The 25,099-nt window shown below is 55.3% G+C and overlaps 1 protein-coding gene across 1 annotated transcript; it reads left to right on the forward strand.

Moving 5' to 3' along the window:
- The first annotated feature begins 644 nt into the window (after positions 1-644).
- Positions 645-24,636, forward strand: ATP6V0B (ATPase H+ transporting V0 subunit b). The gene is made up of 8 exons (XM_077450758.1): positions 645-811; positions 6,907-6,955; positions 14,865-14,948; positions 15,276-15,353; positions 15,811-15,880; positions 20,561-20,612; positions 21,473-21,663; positions 24,200-24,636. The coding sequence occupies exons 1-8, from the start codon at positions 745-747 to the stop codon at positions 24,224-24,226; spliced, it is 618 nt and encodes a 205-aa protein (XP_077306884.1). The 5' UTR covers positions 645-744; the 3' UTR covers positions 24,227-24,636.
- The last annotated feature ends 463 nt before the right edge of the window (positions 24,637-25,099 follow it).

Genomic DNA, 25,099 nt, shown 5'->3' on the forward strand with positions numbered 1-25,099 from the left:
CGTTTTTTTTTTTTAAACAAAAATATGTAGAAGAATACGTATCGGCCTAAACTGAGGGAAAAAATTGTGGCTTTTGTTTAAATAATTGGGATATTTATTATAGCATGTGGTATTTCATTCAAACTTGTCGCTCTTTTTTTGTTTATAGCGCAATAAAAACAAAAATAAACGCCAGAGGTGATCAAATACCACCAAAAGAAATCTCTATTTGTGGGGAAAATGTCACATGAGTACAGCGTTACGTGACCGCGCAATTGTCATTCAAGGGGTGACAGCGCCGAAAACTGACAATCGGCCTGGGCAAGAAGGGGGTGGAAATGCCCGGTATTGAAGGGGTTAAATACAATAGCAGTCAGGGAGACAGAATTGTCACAATTTTATTATAAACGTTGCAGATGATTGTTTAGTAAATAATCAATTTTGTCACTAAAGATCCTGAATAAGGAGCCAACTCCAGCTTCATCGCGGGCCGGTGGTTGGGAACCTCAGCGGGAATAAAGACAAGTACTGGAAAGTTGACGCGGTTCTGCCAGTAGTAAAGGTGGCGGGCGGAGACACCGAGGCGTGCCTACGTAGTTAGACGCAGGGCGACGCGCAACTCTACGGTAGCTGGAGAAGGGGGTGGTGGTCACGTGGGGGGAGGAGGGCGCGGTCAGGTGATTGGTGGGCGGTGGTCAGCTGATCTCGGGCCGGTGTCAGGCTGGTTTTCTGTTCCCGGATCAGTGAGAGGAGAGGAGAGGCGCCATGAACGGACACGTCCTACTCTACTCCGGGGTCTCCGTGGCCTTCTGGGCGACCCTCATCATCGTAGGTGAGAGACCTCCCTGTGTCCTCCCATCCCCCCCCCCCCTAGTGTGTGTCCTCCCACCCCCCTGTGTAAACCTACCCCTCAGATACCCCCCCCCCCCATACCTCACCATCACCCTGAACCCCATCTCCTTTATCACCCCATCCCCCAATATATCACCTCCCCGACCCCCTTCCTCTACATCACCCAGATATCCCCCACCTCATATTATCTCTGTACCCCCCAATATATCCCCCCCCTCCTTCTCACTGCAGTCACCCCAATACATAAATATCCCACTTCATATGTCTTCATACCCCCCTCCCCCATCACTATTCACTCCTGAACCCCGCTTATGTCATTATTGTACCCCTCCCCCTACTGATCCCCCCCCCTATGTATGACCCCTCTATTTACCTCAGTCACCCCGATACCTGAACCCCACTTCATATATAATCCCTGTACCCCTCCCACTACAGACCCCTCCCCCCCCATACAACTATCACCCCCATATCCAAGCCCCACTTATATCTCTCCACCCCCCCCCCCTACAAATCTCCATACCCAAATCCCGTATGTCTCCTGTCACCCCCACACTGCACCCCCCATACATCACCTGTATACCCCCCAATACCTGACCTGTATGCCCCCCTGTCACCCCTATATTACAAAGTCCCCCCATTTCCTCCTGCACCTCCACTCTGGTATTTCCCAAACCCTCCCCCTGGTTTTCTGATCTGATCACATAATGGGGACCCTCATGTTTTCTACCCACACATCCCCCCTCCCCAAAATCTGAACCTGCTTAATGAACCCCCAGATCAGGTGATCCTCTTTTTTTGTTTTTTTTCTGCACCCCCCCCCCCCGTTGATAATATGATGTACTACCTAAGGACATGCCAAAATCATACATGGAGGGGGGGGGGGGGGTCACTTTAGCATTCCATAAACATGGAGGTGATGAAGTAGAGGAGGTCAGTGAGAGGTTCCTGTGTATGGCGGACATGTGTGATCCCCTCCCCCACATGTCAGATTTGGGGAAGTGTCTCCGGCAGTCTCACCGTTTCCATTCCTCTGATTGTCTCGTGATGATTATTCCTGGAAATAACATTATAGAGGGGTCAGAACACCCCCCCCCAATCACATAGGGGGTTTACGGGTGCCCCCCCGGTCAGATCTGAGGGGGTTTACGGGTTCTCCCCTCCCCCCGTCAGATCTGAGGGGGTTTACGGGTTCTCCCCCCCCCCCCCCCGTCAGATCTGAGGGGGTTTACGGGTTCTCCCCTCCCCCCCCCCGTCAGATCTGAGGGGGTTTACGGGTTCTCCCCCCCCCCCCCCCGTCAGATCTGAGGGGGTTTACGGGTTCTCCCCTCCCCCCCCCCCGTCAGATCTGAGGGGGTTTACGGGTTCTCCCCTCCCCCCCCCCCCCCCGTCAGATCTGAGGGGGTTTACGGGTTCTCCCCTCCCCCCCCCCCCCCCCCCCCCGTCAGATCTGAGGGGGTTTACGGGTTCTCCCCTCCCCCCCCCCCCCCCGTCAGATCTGAGGGGGTTTACGGGTTCTCCCCCCCCCCCCCCGTCAGATCTGAGGGGGTTTACGGGTTCTCCCCCCCCCCCCGTCAGATCTGAGGGGGTTTACGGGTTCTCCCCCCCCCCGTCAGATCTGAGGGGGTTTACGGGTTCTCCCCCCCCCCCCCGTCAGATCTGAGGGGGTTTACGGGTTCTCCCCCCCCCCCCCCCGTCAGATCTGAGGGGGTTTACGGGTTCTCCCCCCCCCGTCAGATCTGAGGGGGTTTACGGGTTCTCCCCCCCCCCCCCGTCAGATCTGAGGGGGTTTACGGGTTCTCCCCCCCCCCGTCAGATCTGAGGGGGTTTACGGGTTCTCCCCCCCCCGTCAGATCTGAGGGGGTTTACGGGTTCTCCCCCCCCCCGTCAGATCTGAGGGGGTTTACGGGTTCTCCCCCTCCCCCCCCCCCCCGTCAGATCTGAGGGGGTTTACGGGTTCTCCCCTCCCCCCGTCAGATCTGAGGGGGTTTACGGGTTCTCCCCTCCCCCCCCGTCAGATCTGAGGGGGTTTACGGGTTCCTCCCCCCCCCCCCCCCCGTCAGATCTGAGGGGGTTTACGGGTTCTCCCCCCCCCCCGTCAGATCTGAGGGGGTTTACGGGTTCTCCCCTCCCCCCCCCGTCAGATCTGAGGGGGTTTACGGGTTCTCCCCCCCCCCCCCCCCCGTCAGATCTGAGGGGGTTTACGGGTTCTCCCCCCCCCCCCCCCCCCCCGTCAGATCTGAGGGGGTTTACGGGTTCTCCCCCCCCCCCCCGTCAGATCTGAGGGGGTTTACGGGTTCTCCCCTCCTCCCCCGTCAGATCTGAGGGGGTTTACGGGTTCTCCCCTCCTCCCCCCGTCAGATCTGAGGGGGTCTACAGGTGTCCCCTCCTCCCCCGTCAGATCTGAGGGGTCTACAGGTGTCCCCTCCTCCCCCCCATCAGATCTGAGGGGTCTACAGGTGTCCCCTCCTCCCCCCATCAGATCTGAGGGGTCTACAGGTCATTTTTATCAGATTTTATTGTTGTGATGTGAAGATTTAGTACCGGTCTGTTGACTTCTCTCTGTGGATGGGGGAGGGGAGGCGTCATTGTTTGGGGTAAACATCGGGCTCGCCCGGTCTGGGTTGGGGAAGTCCGGATCAGTCTGTCATTTATCCGGATCTCCAGGAGATCGGTCATCTGCCATCTACAGTGTATTTACTGATGCATAAGAACTGTCTGTGTTGCCGCTGAGTCTCCAGATTCAGACAAGGACAGACTGACTCTGGAAGTACCGATCTCCTAGGCTCACCATACATGGTACGATCTGACCGTACAATCAACTATACAGTCATCTATTTGTATCCAATCAGGGAGGCCCTTCCACTGCATAGCTGATGGTAGAGCGGAAGGAGATTGTATAGTGTGTGGCCACCGTTTTTATGTTTTATTTTTATTGGTTTTTCAAAAAGTGTGTGTGTATGTATATATGTATGTGTATATATATATATATATATATATATATATATATATATATATATATATATATATATATATATATATATATATATATATATATATATATATAATTTTATTTTTATTTTTCACGGACACGCGTATATACAGTGATAAAACAGGTAGTGCGGCGCTAAATAAGTCCAAAATGAAAAACATAAATTGTAATAAAAAGATAACCCGCGCTTCTTCTGTAATGTACTACAAGTAACGGCATGCAGGTGACTTTGTGGGAATATCAAAGTCTCCACCAGAGTAAAGATGGCCGCTCCCCTCACTGAATGGGCCCTTTGATTATAGAGGGTCTCACTCATACGCCTTCCCACTTGGGGTATTAAATGATGAGATCAGCTCATATGTCCTGCACAGTCCCCTCCTGCATGAATGTATTAATCTGCACTGTCTACTCCAGACTCACATGTATCAAAAAAAAAAAAAAAAAGGCAACACATAGTGCTCTCCGCTTATTTAAAATAGCGATAAAAACTCACCAGACTAGAACTTGAACCGAGTGCTGGTGATACAGCATGTAAACAAACCATCTGCAATGGCTGCAGATGTAGCAGACGTCATATCCCTTTGTGTGCGTTACGTCCCCTGTGGGCGGGACTTAGTGGCACATAATTGTGCACAAAAAGTGGAAGGAAAATGATACAAATCTGTGAAAAGTGTGGCGGACATTTGTATGGCGCCCCTTTTACTCTGATAACCCCAACTAAAATCTAGAGGAACCAATTGCCTTCAGAAGTCACCTAATTAGTAAATAGAGTCCACCTGTGTGTCATTTCATCTCGGTATACAGCTGTCCTGTGAAGCCCTCAGAGGTTTGTTAGAGAACCTTCGTGAACAAACAGCATCATGAAGGCCAAGGAACACACCAGACAGGTCAGGGATGAAGTTGTGGAGAAGTATAAAGCAGGGTTGGGTTATAATAAAATCTCCCAAGCTTTGACCATCTCACGGAGCTCTGTTCAATCCATCATCGGAGAATGGAAAGAGTATGGGCACAACTGCAAACCTACCAAGACGTGGCCGTCCACCTAAACTGACCGGGCCGGGCAAGGAGAGCATTCATCAGAGAAGAGCCAAGAGGTCCATGGTGACTCTGGAGGAGCTGCAGAGATCCACAGCTCAGGGGGGAGAATCTGTCCACAGGACAACTATTAGTCGTCTCTCCACAAATCTGCCCTTTATGGAAGAGTGACAAGAAGAAAGACATTGGAGAAAGAAAGTCATAAGAAGTCCTGTTTGTAGTTTGTGAGAAGCCATGTGGGGGAGGGGGCAGCAAACATGTGGAAGAAGGTGATCTGGTCAGAGGAGACCAAAATTCAACTTTATGGCCTAAAAGCAAAACGCTATGTGTGGGGAAAACTAACACTGCCCATCCCCCGAACACACCATCCCCACCGTGAGACATGGTGGTGGCAGCATCATGTGGTGGGGATGGTTTTCTTCAGCAGGGACAGGGAAGCTGGTCAGAGTTGATGGGAAGATGGATGGAGACAAATACAGGACAATCTTAGAAGAAAACCTGTTAGAGTCGGCAAAAGACTTGAGACCGGGGCGGAGGTTCCCCTTCCAGCAGGACAACGACCCGAAACATCCAGCCAGAGCTACAATGGAATGGTTTACATCAAAGCATATTCATGTGTTAGAATGACCCAGTCACAGTCCAGACCTAAATCCCATTGAGAATCTGTGGCAAGACTTGAAAATTGCTGATCACAGACGCTCTCCATCCAATCTGACAGAGCTTGAGATATTTTACAAAGAAGAAGAATGGGCAGAAATGTCCTCTCTAGATGGGCAAAGCTGGTAGAGACACCCCCAAAAAGACTTGTAGAGAAAGGGGGTTCTACAAAGTATTGACTCCGGGGGGCGCCATACAAATGCCCCTCCCCCACACTTTTCACAGATTTATTTGTATCATTTATCATTTTCCTTCCACTTCACAATTTGCCACTCTGTGTTGGTCCATCACATAAAATCCCAATAAAATACATTTATGGTTTTGGTTGTAACATGAGAAAATGTGGGGAATTCCAAGGGGTATGAATACTTTTTCCAGGCACTGTATAGTGGGAGACCCGTATAATGAAGGTGTCGGGTTTGGTGACGCTCTATTGGTGAGGTTTATGAAGGACGGTGACGATCGGTCAGTACGCGGTGGAGGAGATGGCCGGGCGGAGGGCGATCACACGCTGGTAAATCTCCGCCGGGCTCTTCATCAGTTCAATGGATTTCACAATCGTTCCTTCCTCTCCGGATCCCAATTGAGTAATTGTGAGCAATCCGCACTTCCCCAAATCTTCTCCTCCTGTCACATGACCAACCGTGCCATCCACCAGCCTGCCTGTGCATGGGGGGGGGGGCTCCCCATAGACAGGACTCCCTGTAGATCAATGGGGGGGGGGGGGGGCTTCCCGTAGATGGATGGGGCTACCTATACAGGAGGGTTGCTGTAGATGAGGGGGGGCTCATAATGTACAGTGGTAACACTTTTCATCCCGCCCCCCCCCCCCCCCGGCTCTGTCTGTCTTGTGATGGCGGTGTGATCCCGGACTGTCAGTCTTCCTGTATAATGAGGAGTGATGGATGCCTCCAGCAGTCCCTCCATATTCTGTTCCAGTAAAAGTTTTATCTCTGGGGCTGATGTGACACAGAGCTGGCCGTACCCCCGAGCAACATTCCTAATCCTCTGTGCCGGAATTACTGCACTCAGAGGAGGAAGGAGGGCGACGAGCTGGAAGAGCCGAGCTTTTCTGTACATAGAAGTCCTACAATCATCAGACCTCAGTTAGAAATGTTTTGTCCAGACCTCGGGATCTGCTGCAGATGATATAATGGCAATAAATAAAAAGAAGGGGTCCCCCCGCCTTCCTAGAAAAGAAACAAAGTATCCGAATCGCTCATCCTTGTGTCCCCCAGTATACGGATACTTTGTTTCTTTTCTATTCCATTGGTGGCGAGTACAGATCTCCCCTTATCACGGAATATTCCGGATTTGGTCATTTCTGAATTGTGTGCTGATGATCAGATGGAAACGTTTAATTTTGTCTAATATGAGATTTTTCTCTCTTCTAGGAACGTGTTACACGATATTCGATCTGGGATTTCGGTTTGACGTAGCATGGTAAATGGATTTATTCAGACCTTCGTGTATATAATATAGACTGCAAAATTATCTGCATGGTAAAAAGACAGAATTGTAGGATGTGTGAGCACATACTCGCACATGCTCGCTCACACTTATACACACACACACACACATATATATTCATTCTGTGAGACTTTTCTTCTCCATATTGCCAAAGATAGATTATTCCAAGATTACAAAGTTTTTTTTGTTTTATCTGCTTATTTGTCCAATTTATCTAAAAATTAGATTTTTGTGTTTTTTTTTTTTTTTTTTTTTTTTTTTCCAATATAATAAAAATGAGTAGACAATTGTGTAGTTGTAACAGTTGGGAAAGGAAAATATGGAAAAATACTAATTTGGGTCCTTTAACGCATACGTTCACTTTTTGGGGAAAAAAATTTATAAATGCACATAATATTTATTTTTTGCAGGGGAAAAAAATTTGCATTTCTTCTTTCTCGAGCCACACCCCCCCCCCCTTTTTTTTTTTTTTTTTTTTTTTTTTTTTTTTTTTTTTTGGAGCATGTAAAGCAGGGATCTCAAACTGGCGGTCCTCCGGCTGTTGTGGAACTACAAATCCCATCATGCCTCTGTCTATGGGAGTCATGCTTGTAACCCTCAGCCTTGCAACGCCTCATGGGAATTGTAGTTCTGCAACAGCTGGAGGGTCACCAATTTGAGACCCCTGAGGAAAAAAGCATTGCACCGGCGATCAGCAGGTTGCTGGTGCCATGCATGTCTCCTGCAGATCTGCCCGTGTATCTGCTCCCCTGTACATCCGGTACGGCCAAGCAGATACATAAGATAGGAAGCATGAATGAGCTGCGCTCACAGTGCCCTGGTAGTTGATTAAAAACTACAAGCCGACAGCCACAAAGGCTACTGGACCTTGTAGTTTTCAGTGCACATTGCGCTGTCAATCAGTGACATGGTGGGGTGGTGGAACCCCACTCAGCCAGGTTTTGTTATGTTTTTTTCTATCCGTAACATGTTACACCTTTTAAATATAGGTGTGACATGTTAGGGAAGGTGAACTTGTGCTTTAACCACTTGCTTGTCGGGCACTTAAACCTCCCTCCTGCCCTGCCCAGCGCTGATGCACTTTGACAATTGCGTGGTCTGGATGGTGCTGGATGGACTTGTGTCTTTTTTCAACCTGACTATGTAACAACACTGTACCCAAATTAAATTTTTATCTTTTTTTTCCCCAACAAATAGAGATTTCTTTTGGTGGTACTTGATCACCTCTGCAGTTTTTATTTTTTGTAAAAAAAATGTAAAAAGCCTGATTTTTGTTTTAACAATTTATTTTATTTATTTTTTATATTTTGTTGTAAAATGTTGCAAACAGGTAATTTTTCTCCTTTAGCATGCATCAATGATGAGGTGGCAATAACGGGCACTGATTGGTTACACTTATAGGCAGCACTGCTAGGTGGCACTGATTGGCACCACTTAATAGGTGGCACTGGTGGGCACTGGCAGGGGGTACTGGTGGCACAGATGAGGCATAATTGCCTCTTCCTCTTTGTGACCGATGTCCCTTGCAGATAAGCCGGTGATCAGCTTTTTTTTTTTTTTTTTTCCTCCTCGTGCTGTCAGCGTGAGGAGAAAAAAAAAAAAAAGATTACAGATCTTTTGTTTACATCACGTGATCGGCTGTCATTGGCTGACAGCTAATCACGTGGTAAGGTGCCGGGACTGGCCCCTTACTCGGATTTGTGATCACAGCGCGCGCAGGGAGCGTGCACAAATTCAGGTCCGCGCTGCGGCTGTCATTTGGCTATAGCACGGACGGGAAGTGTTTAAAGTGAAGCTTCAGTCTCCTGTGTAGTAAAAAATAAATAAAAAATAAAAATAAAAATTAAGTCAGCAGCTACAAAAACCCGACACTCGCCTGTGCCAGGATCCAGCGCTGTGCTCTCCCCAGCCGTTTTCATCTCCTGACATCTCTCCCTGGCGCCGGCATGTTAACTCTGGGCACCTGGATGTGGCGGCTTCAAAGCCGGGTGTCCACTGCGCATGCATGAGTGATGCTGCACACTGAATGGTCCCGTAAGTCTTCTGGGACCTCTGATGTATCCAAGAAGTCTGCGCCAAGGGAGCGGGGGAGGAGAACTTCTGATCGCCTAGGCCAGGGGTTGGCAACCTTGGCCCTCCAGCTGTGGTGAAACTACAAATCCCATCATGCCTCTAGGAGTCATGCCTGTGATTGTCAGGGTCTTGCAATGTCTCATTGGGCTTGCAGTTTCAAAACAGCTGGAGGGCCGAGGTTGCCTACCTCTGGCTTAGGCGATCGGAGTGGAAGTGGGTACCTGTCAATATCAGGTACCCACTCCCAAAAGTGCCATTTCTTTACCAGGAGCATGGGAGGAGGCCTTAAAACGGAATGTCCCCTTTTAAGCGGAGCTCCTCTTTAAAGTGGTAGTAAAGTGTGGAACAACAAAAACGATCCCCTGCAAGTTGATGTCATAATGTGTTGGTTTGCATTGCATACGGGCACATTATGAAAGACTTGGCTTTAAAACGAAGCCCTCCAGTGGTTTGCTGCCACCGCCTGCAGGGCTTCCATCTTAACCCAGTCCGTCTTCCGGATTCGCAGGCTCTGGCCATTATAATGCAGCAGGAAGCATTGGCTTCCCCTGTTGTCAATCACGGCCAGTGGGGTGGGAGCGGGGGGAGCGGGCTGAGCCACACTCTCTTATGGACGTCAAGAACTGGCTCAGGAGCGAGCACATGCAAGTGCCCCCATAGCAAAGCGGGTTGCTTTGGGGGCTCTCGGGAAGGCGCCAGCAAGGGATCTGAGAAGTTGATCACGGCTGCTCTGTGCAAAACCATTACACAGAGCAGGTAATTATGACGTTTGTTTTATTTGTATTTTCTTTACAAGCACTTTAAGGTCTGTCATGGGAGGAGGTCTTGTATCTTCTCTCCTCGCCTTTTTTTTTTTTTGGGGGAGGAATGTAAATTACTTCCTTTATTTCTCTGTGAAGACAGTCATGTTTACTAAAACATTGTATCTGCCCGGTGTTTGGAGTGTCAGCGCGTGTTGATAGTCACAACAGAGACGCCTTGTGGCCCAGCCGGTCGTGCCCAGTCCCCGTGTGCCCGGGGTGACTTCTCAAAGGATATCTAAAGGTCACACTGAAACCAAATATGATGTTGCTCGTGTTCCTGTAATGTCATGAAGCCTAATCCATTCATTGTCCTGCTGTCTATTAAATTATCCCTCTGGTCTCCTATCCCTCCCTCTCTGGTCTCCTATCCCTCCCTCTCTGGTCTCCTATCCCTCCCTCTCTGGTCTCCTATCCCTCCCTCTCTGGTCTCCTATCCCTCCCTCTCTGGTCTCCTATCCCTCCCTCTCTGGTCTCCTATCCTCACCCGGCCCTCCCTCTGGTCTTCTATCCTCCCTCTCTGGTCTTCTATCCTCCCTCGCGGCCTCTTTTAGGGCTGGTAATTCTGCACAAAGTAAACGTAAGCTGAGCGGTTAACGAGCCACTGCATTACTTTTACAAGTGGCAGAATGGGGTCCCACCCCCTCCCGGTGCCGCCACCTTAAACGGGCTTTCCCATTCCATTGGAGAGTCTGTGAGGAATGCGACTGGCGGCGTCCAGCTCTCGGCACACAGTGGGAGGATGGATTTTGTTCCTCTCACTAATAGACCCCAGATCTCTCCATTAGGGGGGCCTGTCACGGCCCCTGCTATTACAAGGGATGTTGTTCATGTTGGCGTGACGTTTTTTTTACCTAAATGCATTCTCTGTATTCAGGTAGGAAGCCTTCTAGTTGCTGTACAGTTTGTGTGGAAGGATATGGAAGCTCGGGTATATATTATATATGGTATGCTCTGATATATAGTATAAGCACTTCCTCTTTTTATGCAGTGCTGAGTTTGGTGTAATGAGAAGTTCAGTTCCAGGCTTTGTGAATTCCTCCGTCCAATCACTGAAATCGGCTCCGTCACACCCGGCTGATGATAAATTACAGATTACGAGTCTAGTTTTCTAACAATGTGCGGATTATTCCTCCTCTTCATGGCGTGCCGTTCATGTGTGACCCGGCTCTACTTAGTCCGTGTTCCCCTTTTTAGTGATGGGCATTCTGTAAGCCCGGCGGGGATGTGCGCCCCATCTGCCAGTGTCAGGTGGTGATCCGAGTAGCCGGTATTTATGGACAGAGGATGGTAGAAGGACAGACGTGTCCCGGGCTCTTGTAGAGGCTGCATGGGGAGTGTCGTGTTTAGGGTCTTATCGGTAATCCCATGCACAGTACCATCCATTCTGTGATCCCAGGTCACTGCACAGCGCACCCGGAAAGGATTCGCAGCACTTCACTTTTTGTTACAGCCTTATTACGAAAATGGATGAAATTCATTATTTTCCTCAAAATTCTACAAACGATTCCCCCATAATGACAACGTGAGAGAAGATTGTCTGAAATCTTCGTAAATTTATTAAAAAATTAAAAAAAAATCCATGTACATAAGTCTCACAGGCTCCTCCCATGTACATAAGTCTCACAGGCTCCTCCCATGTACATTTCTTCCATTTACGGATGATGGAGTCCACTGTGCTCATTGGGACCTTCAATGTTTCTGTGCCCTTCCCCCGATCTGTGCCTCCATACAATCCTGTCTCCGAGGTCTACAGACAATTCTTTGGTCTTCATGGCTTGGATTGTGCTCTGACATGCACTGTTACCTGTAGGACCTTCTATAGACAGGTGTGTGCCTTTCCAAATCATGTCCAATCAACTGAATTTATCACAGGTGACCTCCAATCAGGTTGTAGAAACATCTCAAGGATTATCAGTGGAAACAGGAGGGACCTGAGCTCAGTGCTGAGTGTCATGGGAAGAGCCTCTGACACTTGTGGACGTGGGAGGAGTCTGACACTTGTGGACGTGGGAGGAGTCTGACACTTGTGGACGTGGGAGGAGTCTGACACTTGTGGACGTGGGAGGAGTCTGACACTTGTGGACGTGGGAGGAGTCTGACACTTGTGGACGTGGGAGGAGTCTGACACTTGTGGACGTGGGAGGAGTCTGACAAACTTGTGGACTTTTTTTTTTTCCTTTTTATTTGTAATACGTTTGCATAGATTTCAAACAAACTTCTCTCACGTTGTCATTATGGGGAATTGTTTGTAGAATTTTGAGGACAATAATCCATTTTGTAATAAGGCTGTAACATAACAAAATGTAGAAAAGGTGAAGCGCTGTGAATGCTTTCTGGATGCGTTTTATGTACAGAGTGCATCCATTCTGTGATGACGGGTCACTGTATATACAGAGGGCATTTCACCTCCTCAGGAAATCCTCCTCATGCAGAGGCTGCACTCTATGGGGTTGATCTACGAGAACTGGAGAGTGCAAAGTCTGGTGCAGCTCTTCATGGTAGCCAATCTGCTTCCAGGTTTTTATTGTAAAAGCTTAATTGAAGATGGTGAAGTTAGAAGCTCATTGGTTCCCATGCACAACGGCGCCAGATTCTGTACTCTCCAGTTTTTGTAAATCATCCCCTTGTGTGATATTTGAGAATCGCGGGGGGAAAAATAGAAGCAAACCAGCCCTGGGGTTCAAGACCGGACGTGTGCAGAATACCCTCCCGTACAATCCTCGTTTCTAATTAGGGGTGCAGCGGATTGGCACTGATCCGAACGGGTGTCACCCCGCTCGGATTGGCACGTGCCGCGATACGCGGAGCGCTCCGTGATCTCGGCCTTAGGAAAGGCAGCGGCTTTGGCCTAGTCCCGGAGTGGCGGCCATCTTGGTGCACCCGTCGGCGTTTACAATGTGATCGCTCCGTCAAATGACGGAGCGATCATCTGTAAACAAACCGGCGTCATGATGCTGGTTCCTCTCTCCCCTCTCTGTACAGTGGAGGGGAGAAACCGGATGGCAGCAGCGCTGTTGGCTGCATCTATAGAGCCCACAGCACTGCTCTGTGACAAGTGCAGTCACAGCCTACCCTGCCAATACTTACCCTTCCAATACCCAGCCATACTCGGCGCTACCCAGCAATACCCATCCATGCTCAGCCAATATTACATTAGGGGAGATGATGTGGATATTACAGTGGGGGAGATGTATATTACAGTGGGGACTATATGGTGGCATTTTCACAGGTTTTTGCAAATTCAATTATTTGCTGATCCGAAAAATGATCCGTCACTCTGATCTGAGGAACGATCCGATACGTGAGTTTTTTTTTTTTTTTTTTGATCCGTTGCACCCCTATTTCTAATAGTAACCTCCAGTTACAATTTTTATTTTTTTTTAATCTGTACTAATAATCGCTTTATTTAGGATAATTTGGCAAACTTCTGGTAGATCCGGTTATTTCTGCTTCACACATTTTATTTGTTTTAGGGAGGAACTAACCTTTTTCCTTTTTAGCTTTGAGAATGGTGGGGGTCCCTAAACTAAAGGTTAGTTGACTGTCCATGAGACCATGAGTCCATGGCCGGCGGGGGGAGGAGGAAGGGGTGGCCGGAGTTGCCGGCGGGGGGGAGGAGGAAGGGGTGGCCGGCGGGGGGGAGGAGGAAGGGGTTTCCGGCGTTGGCGGCGGGGGGGAGGAGGAAGGGGTGGCCGGCGTTGGCGGCGGGGGGGAGGAGGAAGGGGTGGCCGGCGTTGGCGGCGGGGGGGAGGAGGAAGGGGTGGCCGGCGTTGGCGGCGGGGGGGAGGAGGAAGGGGTGGCCGGCGTTGGCGGCGGGGGGGAGGAGGAAGGGGTGGCCGGCGTTGGCGGCGGGGGGGGAGGAGGAAGGGGTGGCCGGCGTTGGCGGCGGGGGGGAGGAGGAAGGGGTGGCCGGCGTTGGCGGCGGGGGGGAGGAGGAAGGGGTGGCCGGCGTTGGCGGCGGGGGGGAGGAGGAAGGGGTGGCCGGCGTTGGCGGCGGGGGGGAGGAGGAAGGGGTGGCCGGCGTTGGCGGCGGGGGGGAGGAGGAAGGGGTGGCCGGCGTTGGCGGCGGGGGGGAGGAGGAAGGGGTGGCCGGCGTTGGCGGCGGGGGGGAGGAGGAAGGGGTGGCCGGCGTTGGCGGCGGGGGGGAGGAGGAAGGGGTGGCCGGCGTTGGCGGCGGGGGGGAGGAGGAAGGGGTGGCCGGCGTTGGCGGCGGGGGGGAGGAGGAAGGGGTGGCCGGCGTTGGCGGCGGGGGGGAGGAGGAAGGGGTGGCCGGCGTTGGCGGCGGGGGGGAGGAGGAAGGGGTGGCCGGCGTTGGCGGCGGGGGGAGGAGGAAGGGGTGGCCGGCGTTGGCGGCGGGGGGGAGGAGGAAGGGGTGGCCGGCGTTGGCGGCGGGGGGAGGAGGAAGGGGTGGCCGGCGTTGGCGGCGGGGGGGAGGAGGAAGGGGTGGCCGGCGTTGGCGGCGGGGGGGAGGAGGAAGGGGTGGCCGGCGTTGGCGGCGGGGGGGAGGAGGAAGGGGTGGCCGTTGTTGGCGGCGGGGGGGAGGAGGAAGGGGTGGCCGTTGTTGGCGGGGGGGGAGGAGGAAGGGATGGCCGGCATTGGCCAGCAGTGCTTACTTTTTGTAGGCTTCATCATGTCTTGCCACTCGAGGTGATGTCGTGGGTGGGTCAGTACAAGTACTGTGGTTCAAGGAGACCCCCCTGCTTGGTAGTGTACGGTGTATGATCAGATCACTAGTTGCAGACCAGAAATTTCCATTTTCTACCATGCTGCTATGTAGAGAATTACAGGCTGACATCAGGTGGGGATATCAGACAAGAAATCCTCCAATAAATGTAAATGTCTGATGTAATCCTCTGTTGGTGTCGGCGGCCCCGTTATATACATTAGATCTCCTATAACATTGAACCTCCTACATACCAGCTGTGTGTTCAGCCAATGGTTTGCTCTGTCACATATTGGATGTGGTGTAAAGACTTGTATCTGATTGGTCCGTGTTCTTTCTTCAGGTTCCTGACGGAGACCTCGCCGTACATGTGGGCGAACCTTGGCATCGGATTGGCCATCTCGCTGTCTGTGGTGGGAGCCGCCTGGTAAGTGACAGAAGGGGTGCAGCCATTGTTCTCCGCCATTCAACTCTGATAATGTCCCAGGTCACTTCTACAGCTAACAGTGCTGTATATACAGCCCAGTGCCTGCTGATAAAAGGGCTGGAAATGAGAACTGTCTGTGTTGCCTCATTCTAAAAAGTTCAACCAATTGAAAGTTTTGAATATATTGATTTTTGTGGATCCATATGAACAGCCCTCAGTTCAGACCATATAGTATTGTGGAGTGATGGTCCCTGTGATCTGTCCCTGTACAGTGGCCCCTGCTCTGTTCTGTCCCTGCGACTAAAGATCTGTGTCTTCTTCTTAAAGGGGTATTTACATCACTGGCTCCAGCATCCTGGGAGGAGGAGTGAAAGCTCCACGCATTAAAACCAAGAACCTGGTCAGGTAAGTGTCCATCATGCCTGCAGTGACCATTATAATTCCTTCTTTATGTATTGGACTTGATGACGTAATGCTGCAGAAACTGTGAGATTGTTTGTATACAGCATGGATCCCCTTCACCCGTCCTACCTTCTTCTGGCTCAGGTGGGCCCCTTACAGTTGTAACAGCTGTACCCCCCCGATGGTGTCCCTGCCTCCTGCTCCCAGTCTATAAGCGTACCATGTAGCCATTCCCATGGCTTAGTTGAGGAAGACGGATCATAATGTGTTGGGTGAAGCTTCCGTTGTGTTGGCAGGAAATGTTTGTACCCAGAGGTGACACTTAGCAGTGGATATAATTCATCTACAAACACAAGGAAGTAATATTTCCAGCATGGCCCCCTCCCCCCCCGTCACCCCTCGATGTCACATGATTGAGCGATGGTCATTACATTCATGTCTGTTCATTTCCTCCTTCCAGCATCATCTTCTGTGAAGCTGTGGCCATCTATGGAATCATCATGGCCATAGTGATCAGCAATATGGCGGAGGTGAGGATCTCTTATATCTGAATTGCATTGTATGTCCAGCATTGCCCACGTTTTATCCCCAGACCGCCTACTCCCCATCTACAGGGGGGAGCAGGAGATGTTCCTTTAACAAATGCCACACCGTTCGCTGTGCCCTCATCATTGGCCCTTACAATTCTCACAGGGGCTGGGAGGTCAGTTCCTACTGATGTAGGTACTCCAGAACTACATCTCCTAAGAGCCCTTTCTCTATACACAGTGTGTGCAGGCTTTTGAGTCATGACAGCAGCGTTGTTTTGCTGTGGAAAAAATAAAAAATAAATTTAAGAAAAGGTGCGGGGATAGATAAGTTCAGTAGAGTAGCAGAGAATAGACGGCCTTGTGGAGAGGGGGTGGGGGAGTAGGCGGCCTTGCGGAGAGGGACTGGTGGGGGAGTAGGCGGCCTTGCGGAGAGGGGCTGGTGGGGGGGGTAGGCGGCCTTGCGGAGAGGGGCTGGTGGGGGAGTAGGCGGCCTTGCGGAGAGGGGCTAGTGGGGGGGTAGGCGGCCTTGCGGAGAGGGGCTGGTAGGGGGTTTTGGCGGCCTTGCAGAGAGGGGCTGGTGGGGGGGTAGGCGGCCTTGCGGAGAGGGGGCTGGTGGGGGGGGTAGGCGGCCTTGCGGAGAGGGGGCTGGTGGGGGGGTAGGCGGCCTTGCGGAGAGGGGGCTGGTGGGGGGGTAGGCGGCCTTGCGGAGAGGGGGCTGGTTGGGCGGTAGGCGGCCTTGCGGAGAGGGGCTGGTGGGGCGGTAGGCGGCCTTGCGGAGAGGGGCTGGTGGGGGAGTAGGCGGCCTTGCGGAGAGGGGCTGGTGGGGGGGGGGGTAGGCGGCCTTGCGGAGAGGGGCTGGTGGGGGGGGGGGGTAGGCGGTCTTGCGGAGAGGGGCTGGTGGGGGAGTAGGCGGAGGGGGGCTGGTGGGGGAGTAGGCGGCCTTGCGGAGGGGGGCTGGTGGGGGAGTAGGCGGCCTTGCGGAGAGGGGCTGGTGGGGGAGTAGGCGGCCTTGCGGAGAGGGGCTGGTGGGGGAGTAGGCGGCCTTGCGGAGAGGGGCTGGTGGGGGAGTAGGCGGCCTTGCGGAGAGGGGGGCTGGTGGGGGAGTAGGCGGAGGGGGTCTGGTGGGGCAGTAGGCGGAGGGGGGCTGGTGGGGAGTAGGCGGAGGGGGCTGGTGGGGAGTAGGCGGAGGGGGCTGGTGGGGGAGTAGGCGGAGGGGGGCTGGTGGGGGAGTAGGCGGAGGGGGGCTGGTGGGGGAGTAGGCGGCCTTGCGGAGGGTGGCTGGTGGGGGAGTAGGCGGCCTTGCGGAGGGTGGCTGGTGGGGGAGTAGGCGGCCTTGCGGAGGGGGGCTGGTGGGGGAGTAGGCGGCCTTGCGGAGAGGGGCTGGTGGGGGAGTAGGCGGCCTTGCGGAGAGGGGCTGGTGGGGGAGTAGGCGGCCTTGCGGAGAGGGGCTGGTGGGGGAGTAGGCGGCCTTGCGGAGAGGGGCTGGTGGGGGGGTAGGCGGCCTTGCCAGTGAGGGGCTGGTGGGGGGGGTAGGCGGCCTTGCCAGTGAGGGGCTGGTGGGGGGGGTAGGCGGCCTTGCCAGTGAGGGGCTGGTGGGGGGGGGTAGGCGGCCTTGCGGAGAGGGGCTGGTGGGGGGGGTAGGCGGTCTTGCGGAGAGGGGCTGGTGGGGGAGTAGGCGGAGGGGGGCTGGTGGGGGAGTAGGCGGCCTTGCGGAGAGGGGCTGGTGGGGGGGGGTAGGCGGCCTTGCGGAGAGGGGCTGGTGGGCGGGGGGTAGGCGGCCTTGCGGAGAGGGGCTGGTGGGGGAGTAGGCGGAGGGGGGCTGGTGGGGGAGTAGGCGGCCTTGCGGAGGGGGGCTGGTGGGGGAGTAGGCGGCCTTGCGGAGGGGGGCTGGTGGGGGAGTAGGCGGCCTTGCGGAGAGGGGCTGGTGGGGGGGGTAGGCGGCCTTGCCAGTGAGGGGCTGGTGGGGGGGGGGGGGGGTAGGCGGCCTTGCGGAGAGGGGCTGGTGGGGGGGGGGGGTAGGCGGTCTTGCGGAGAGGGGCTGGTGGGGGAGTAGGCGGCCTTGCGGAGAGGGGCTGGTGGGGGGGTAGGCAGCCTTACGGAGAGGGGCTGGTGGGGGGGGGGGGGGTAGGCGGTCTTGCGGAGAGGGGCTGGGGGGGGGGGGGGGGGTAGGCGGCCTTGCGGAGAGGGGCTGGTGGGGGGGGGGGGGGGGTAGGCGGCCTTGCGGAGAGGGGCTGGTGGGGGAGTAGGCGGAGAGGGGCTGGTGGGGGGGTAGGCGGCCTTGCGGAGAGGGGCTGGTGGGGGGGGTAGGCGGCCTTGCGGAGAGGGGCTGGTGGGGGGGGGGTAGGCGGCCTTGCGGAGAGGGGCTGGTGGGGGGGGGTAGGCGGCCTTGCGGAGAGGGGCTGGTGGGGGAGTAGGCGGCCTTGCGGAGAGGGGCTGGTGGGGGAGTAGGCGGCCTTGCGGAGAGGGGCTGGTGGGGGAGTAGGCGGCCTTGCGGAGAGGGGCTGGTGGGGGGAGTAGGCGGCCTTGCGGAGAGGGGCTGGTGGGGGGGGGGGTAGGCGGCCTTGCGGAGAGGGGCTGGTGGGGGGGGTAGGCGGCCTTGCGGAGAGGGGCTGGTGGGGGGGGTAGGCGGCCTTGCGGAGAGGGGCTGGTGGGGGCGGTAGGCGGCCTTGCGGAGAGGGGCTGGTGGGGGGGGTAGGCAGCCTTGCGGAGAGGGGCTGGTGGGGGGGGTAGGCGGCCTTGCGGAGAGGGGCTGGTGGGGGAGTAGGCAGCCTTGCGGAGAGGGGCTGGTGGGGGGGGGGGGTAGGCGGCCTTGCGGAGAGGGGCTGGTGGGGGAGTAGGCGGCCTTGCGGAGAGGAGCTGGTGGGGGAGTAGGCGGCCCTACGGAGAAAGGGTGGGGGGAGTAGGCGGCCCTACGGAGAAAGGGTGGGGGGAGTAGGCGGCCCTACGGAGAAAGGGTGGGGGGAGTAGGCGGCCCTACGGAGAAAGGGTGGGGGGAGTAGGCGGCCCTACGGAGAAAGGGTGGGGGGAGTAGGCGGCCCTACGGAGAAAGGGTGGGGGGAGTAGGCGGCCCTACGGAGAAAGGGTGGGGGGAGTAGGCGGCCCTACGGAGAAAGGGTGGGGGGAGTAGGCGGCCCTACGGAGAAAGGGTGGGGGGAGTAGGCGGCCCTACGGAGAAAGGGTGGGGGGAGTAGGCGGCCCTACGGAGAAAGGGTGGGGGGAGTAGGCGGCCCTACGGAGAAAGGGTGGGGGGAGTAGGCGGCCCTACGGAGAAAGGGTGGGGGGAGTAGGCGGCCCTACGGAGAAAGGGTGGGGGGAGTAGGCGGCCCTACGGAGAAAGGGTGGGGGGAGTAGGCGGCCCTACGGAGAAAGGGTGGGGGGAGTAGGCGGCCCTACGGAGAAAGGGTGGGGGGAGTAGGCGGCCCTACGGAGAAAGGGTGGGGGGAGTAGGCGGCCCTACGGAGAAAGGGTGGGGGGAGTAGGCGGCCCTACGGAGAAAGGGTGGGGGGAGTAGGCGGCCCTACGGAGAAAGGGTGGGGGGAGTAGGCGGCCCTACGGAGAAAGGGTGGGGGGAGTAGGCGGCCCTACGGAGAAAGGGTGGGGGGAGTAGGCGGCCCTACGGAGAAAGGGTGGGGGGAGTAGGCGGCCCTACGGAGAAAGGGTGGGGGGAGTAGGCGGCCCTACGGAGAAAGGGTGGGGGGAGTAGGCGGCCCTACGGAGAAAGGGTGGGGGGAGTAGGCGGCCCTACGGAGAAAGGGTGGGGGGAGTAGGCGGCCCTACGGAGAAAGGGTGGGGGGAGTAGGCGGCCCTACGGAGAAAGGGTGGGGGGAGTAGGCGGCCCTACGGAGAAAGGGTGGGGGGAGTAGGCGGCCCTACGGAGAAAGGGTGGGGGGAGTAGGCGGCCCTACGGAGAAAGGGTGGGGGGAGTAGGCGGCCCTACGGAGAAAGGGTGGGGGGAGTAGGCGGCCCTACGGAGAAAGGGTGGGGGGAGTAGGCGGCCCTACGGAGAAAGGGTGGGGGGAGTAGGCGGCCCTACGGAGAAAGGGTGGGGGGAGTAGGCGGCCCTACGGAGAAAGGGTGGGGGGAGTAGGCGGCCCTACGGAGAAAGGGTGGGGGGAGTAGGCGGCCCTACGGAGAAAGGGTGGGGGGAGTAGGCGGCCCTACGGAGAAAGGGTGGGGGGAGTAGGCGGCCCTACGGAGAAAGGGTGGGGGGAGTAGGCGGCCCTACGGAGAAAGGGTGGGGGGAGTAGGCGGCCCTACGGAGAAAGGGTGGGGGGAGTAGGCGGCCCTACGGAGAAAGGGTGGGGGGAGTAGGCGGCCCTACGGAGAAAGGGTGGGGGGAGTAGGCGGCCCTACGGAGAAAGGGTGGGGGGAGTAGGCGGCCCTACGGAGAAAGGGTGGGGGGAGTAGGCGGCCCTACGGAGAAAGGGTGGGGGGAGTAGGCGGCCCTACGGAGAAAGGGTGGGGGGAGTAGGCGGCCCTACGGAGAAAGGGTGGGGGGAGTAGGCGGCCCTACGGAGAGGGGCTGGGGGGGGAGTAGGCGGCCTTCTAGTAAGTTACCTGACCTCACCCACTCATCTGCGGACAATGTCAGGTCACACGTGTTCTGTGGGGACGGGGTGATGGTTCATGGGGGGGGGGGATGTCACTGTTAACCTGTGAAAATGATGTTTTGTATTCCAGCGTTTCTCAGGAACCACTCCGGAGACCATCGGGAGAAACAACTACCATGCAGGTCAGTCATCTGCATTGTCTGCTCATGGTGGTGGGGGGGGGGGGGCTTCTGGCTGGCAGGGCATGCTGGGACATGTTCATTCTCACCATCTAAGCAGTGCCCTGACCCCATTCTATCCTAACTTGAATGGGGAATATGGGTCAGTTGGTTATTATGAGATACATGTAGACACCAGATGATCCGGCATTGAGTAACTGACAAGTCATTTGTTTCACATCTCTGATGTGCTAGTTGTCTGCTGAATATTTCTGGTTGTGTTCCCGCCCCCACCTTTTAGATGGCATGGTGGGGACTCCTCATAATGGGCACAGCAGGTGTACAGACCCGGGAACTCAGCACAGGGATGGTGGGGACCCCTCATAATGGGCACAGCGGGTATACAGACCTGGGAACTCAGCACAGGGATGGTGGGAACCCCTCATAATGGGCACAGCGGGTATACAGACCTGGGAACTCAGCACAGGGATGGTGGGAACCCCTCATAATGGGCACAGCGGGTGTACAGACCTGGGAACTCAGCACAGGTATGGTGGGAACCCCTCATAATGGTCTATGGTTGCAGTGCACTGTAAGGCCATACTGTTGCTCTGCATTCTGCAATGTGGTCACTAGATGGCGGCATTGTAGTGTGGTGCTTTGCTGTGCTTTAGGACAATGTCCTCTTTGTATGAGGCTCTCCGATTCTCTCCCCCTCGGTAGAAATGAGCGGAATGTTCATTCCTCCCTCCTGTATCTCCTTTCAGAGTTCCCTCTGGTGATAAGAGAAGACTTTCCCTCTGATCGTCACCCAGATAAAATGTCTGTATTGTGAATTGTCTTATTATTCGGGATCTGGTCTCACATTTATCTTGTATCTTTAGGGTTCTCCATGTTTGGCGCCGGCCTTACAGTGGGCTTTTCTAACCTCTTCTGCGGGATCTGTGTCGGTATCGTTGGCAGTGGTGCAGCGCTGGCCGATGCCCAGAATGCCAGCCTTTTTGTGAAGATTCTGATTGTGGAGATTTTCGGGAGCGCCATCGGCCTGTTCGGGGTTATTGTGGCGATTTTGCAGGTAGGTATAGAGATGGAGGTGGAGCCGTTTACTGGATCTGGTGCAGCTGTGCATAGAAACAAATCGGCTTCTTCAGTAAAGCTTTGACAATAAGGCTCCATTCACACTTGTGCGACTCCATTGTGTTTTTACATTGCGACTTTGGATGGATGTGACTTGGATGCAGCTTTGGCTGTTGACTGCTGCCCAACAGTGGCATTGATAACAGTAAGATGACGTTTTCATGCAACCTTTTTGAGGGTTTACAATGCAGTCTATGGCACTCAAGTCGCATGAGAAGGTGCATCAAATTAGTGCAGGAACCTTTTAAATTTGTATAGATTTTAATGGTTTCTATTGATATACATGATTGTGACTTGTCATGCGACTTTGTGTCTAGAGTTGCACAAGTGTGAATGGAGCCTAAAAACTGATATCTTAACACACCTTTTAAAGAAAAATTACAGGTCTGGGTATTTTTTACATAGTTACATTATGCCAGCTTGGACCAACTCTGTATATACCAGACTGGTGGGATCCCTCTAGAGGCTGGGAATTGCTGCTGCTGCCGCTGCACCCCTGCTCCAGTGATCTGCACTAGCTTCCGTATCCTCTGCTGAGCAGGTGGCCTGCTACATTGTTAACTCAGGAGATAGGTTGTATTTTCTGAATAAGTGCAAAGCGTTCTGTGATTGGACATGCTGAGGCAGTGATCTGACTCACTCCACTCCTTCCAATGAGAAGATGCTTTGCCTTTTGAGAAAATGAGGTGGTGGCGGTGGTGCTGGGGTGGTGGCGGTGGTGCAGGGCTGGGGTGGTGGCGGTGGTGCAGGGCTGGGGTGGTGGCGGTGGTGCAGGGCTGGGGTGGTGGCGATGGCGATGGTGCTGGGGTGGTGGCGATGGTGCTGGGGTGGTGGCGATGGTGGTGGCGATGGTGCTGGGGCGGTGGCGCAGGGCTGAGGAGGTGGCGGTGGCGCAGGGCTGAGGAGGTGGCGGTGGCGCAGGGCTGAGGAGGTGGCGGTGGCGCAGGGCTGAGGAGGTGGCGCTAGTGCAGTGCAGGGCTGAGGAGGTGGCGCTAGTGCAGTGCAGGGCTGAGGAGGTGGCGCTAGTGCAGTGCAGGGCTGAGGAGGTGGCGCTAGTGCAGTGCAGGGCTAAGGAGGTGGCGGTAGTGCGGCGCAGGGCTGAGGAGGTGGCGGTGGCGGTAGTGCAGGGCTGCGGTGGCGGCAGGGCTGAGGTGTTGGCGGTGGCGGCAGGGCTGAGGTGGTGGCGGTGGCGCAGGGCTGAGGTGGCGGTAGTGCAGTGCAGGGCTGAGGTGGCGGTAGTGCAGTGCAGGGCTGAGGTGGCGGTAGTGCAGTGCAGGGCTGAGGTGGCGGTAGTGCAGTGCAGGGCTGAGGTGGCGGTAGTGCAGTGCAGGGCTGAGGTGGCGGTGGCGGTAGTGCGGCACAGGGCTGAGGTGGCGGTGGCGGTAGTGCGGCACAGGGCTGAGGTGGTGGCGGTAGTGCGGCACAGGGCTGAGGAGGTGGCGGTGGCGCAGGGCTGAGGAGGTGGCGCAGGGCTGAGGAGGTGGCGCAGGGCTGAGGAGGTGGCGCAGGGCTGAGGAGGTGGCGCAGGGCTGAGGAGGTGGCGCAGGGCTGAGGTGGCGGTGGCGGCGGTAGTGCAGTGCAGGGCTGAGGTGGCGGTGGCGGCGGTAGTGCAGTGCAGGGCTGAGGTGGCGGTGGCGGCGGTAGTGCAGTGCAGGGCTGAGGTGGCGGTGGCGGCGGTAGTGCAGTGCAGGGCTGAGGTGGTGGTGGTGGTAACGGTGGTGGTGCAGGGCTGAGGTGGCGGTGGCGGTAGTGCGGCACAGGGCTGAGGTGGTGGCGGTAGTGCGGCACAGGGCTGAGGAGGTGGCGGTGGCGCAGGGCTGAGGAGGTGGCGCAGGGCTGAGGAGGTGGCGCAGGGCTGAGGAGGTGGCGCAGGGCTGAGGAGGTGGCGCAGGGCTGAGGAGGTGGCGCAGGGCTGAGGAGGTGGCGCAGGGCTGAGGTGGCGGTGGCGGCGGTAGTGCAGTGCAGGGCTGAGGTGGCGGTGGCGGCGGTAGTGCAGTGCAGGGCTGAGGTGGCGGTGGCGGCGGTAGTGCAGTGCAGGGCTGAGGTGGTGGTGGTGGTAACGGTGGTGGTGCAGGGCTGAGGTGGTGGTGGTGGAGGTAGTGCAGGGCTGAGGTGGCGGTGGCGGCGGTAGTGCAGTGCAGGGCTGAGGTGGCGGTGGCGGCGGTAGTGCAGTGCAGGGCTGAGGTGGTGGTGGTGGTGGTAACGGTGGTGGTGCAGGGCTGAGGTGGTGGTAACGGTGGTGGTGCAGGGCTGAGGTGGTGGTGGTGATGCAGGGCTGATGCAGTGGTGACATGGCAGCAGTTTCTACTTCAGTGATCTCCAGCTTCTAGAGGGATCCCCCAGGTATGATATATACAGAGTTGAAGCTGGAGCAATGTAACTAGCAATACCTTCAAGATCTCCCTAATTGAATTCTGTACACGTGATCATTTCACCCCTCCCCCCCTGACCACCATCTTTTCTGTCTCTTCCAGACCTCTAAAGTAAAGATGGGGGACTGAGCGGAGCGTCTGGGTGGAGCCGTGCATCGCGTCCTCCATTCCCGGAGACCAGAAGACTAGATTTATTTATTCCATCCGCTCATCAAACGTCACATGACTTTTTTTTTTTTTGGGCCGGTTGTATTTTTATTTGAAACTCCTGAAATGTGCTGTAAAGATGGTGTATATAATTATTTTACCCCTCCCCCGATGTCGCCCTGTTTTAGGATCTTGTGATGAAATTCTATATATTTGTTCTGTGGAGATCTATTTACTAAAGTGTTCCTTTCTCAACCAATGCCAGGAGAGTGTCATTCCCCTCCCCCCTCTGATCACCGCAGTGACCGCAGAGTCATGTGACCGTTTTTTTTTATGTGACCAAAAAAATAAAAATAAAGGAGCGCTGAGGTGCGCAGGATTCCCTCCCACCATCTACAGACTGGAGAGTTTCTTGTGAGAATGGATCTGTAGAGGATGATGTATATTTTGTCTATATCTGTACATACCTTGTAGGGGCCGTATACATAGAATTCACGTGTCATAAATATCTGTGGTTTGTGCTTCAGAGGGCTGCATGCGCTTCGCTGTATTCTGTTCCCTGGATGACCGCATTGGGCAGATCAGACCGAGGACGGCGGAATCGTCTCGTTTTTTTACAACGGCCTCGGATAACCCCTGCTGCCAATAAAACCATCTCTAGGCTCCCCACCCCCCCTGATTGCTGAACCGAAATACCTTTTTTACCTGAACCCCAGTCATGTAACGCTCTCCGGTTCAGCGCTTTTTTAAATTACAGGGGGCGGGGGCTTTTGTTAGGTGCCAATGCCTCCTATTGGCTATTCAGCACAAGGGGTCCAGAAGTGGCGTGATGCCCCTACGGGAGGGGACAATCTT

Source organism: Lithobates pipiens, unplaced genomic scaffold (genome assembly GCF_037356315.1).
Source record: "Lithobates pipiens isolate NorthernLeopardFrog02 unplaced genomic scaffold, aLitPip1_a1.2 Scaffold_23, whole genome shotgun sequence".
Classification (NCBI taxonomy): Eukaryota; Metazoa; Chordata; class Amphibia; order Anura; family Ranidae; genus Lithobates; species Lithobates pipiens.

Coding starts and splice junctions, on each gene's coding strand:
- ATP6V0B (XM_077450758.1), top strand. CDS start 745: ATGAACGGACACGTCCTACTCTACTCCGGGGTCTCCGTGGCCTTCTGG. Junction 812..6,906: donor GGCGACCCTCATCATCGTAG/GTGAGAGACCTC, acceptor TCTCTCTTCTAG/GAACGTGTTACACGATATTC. Junction 21,664..24,199: donor TTATTGTGGCGATTTTGCAG/GTAGGTATAGAG, acceptor TGTCTCTTCCAG/ACCTCTAAAGTAAAGATGGG.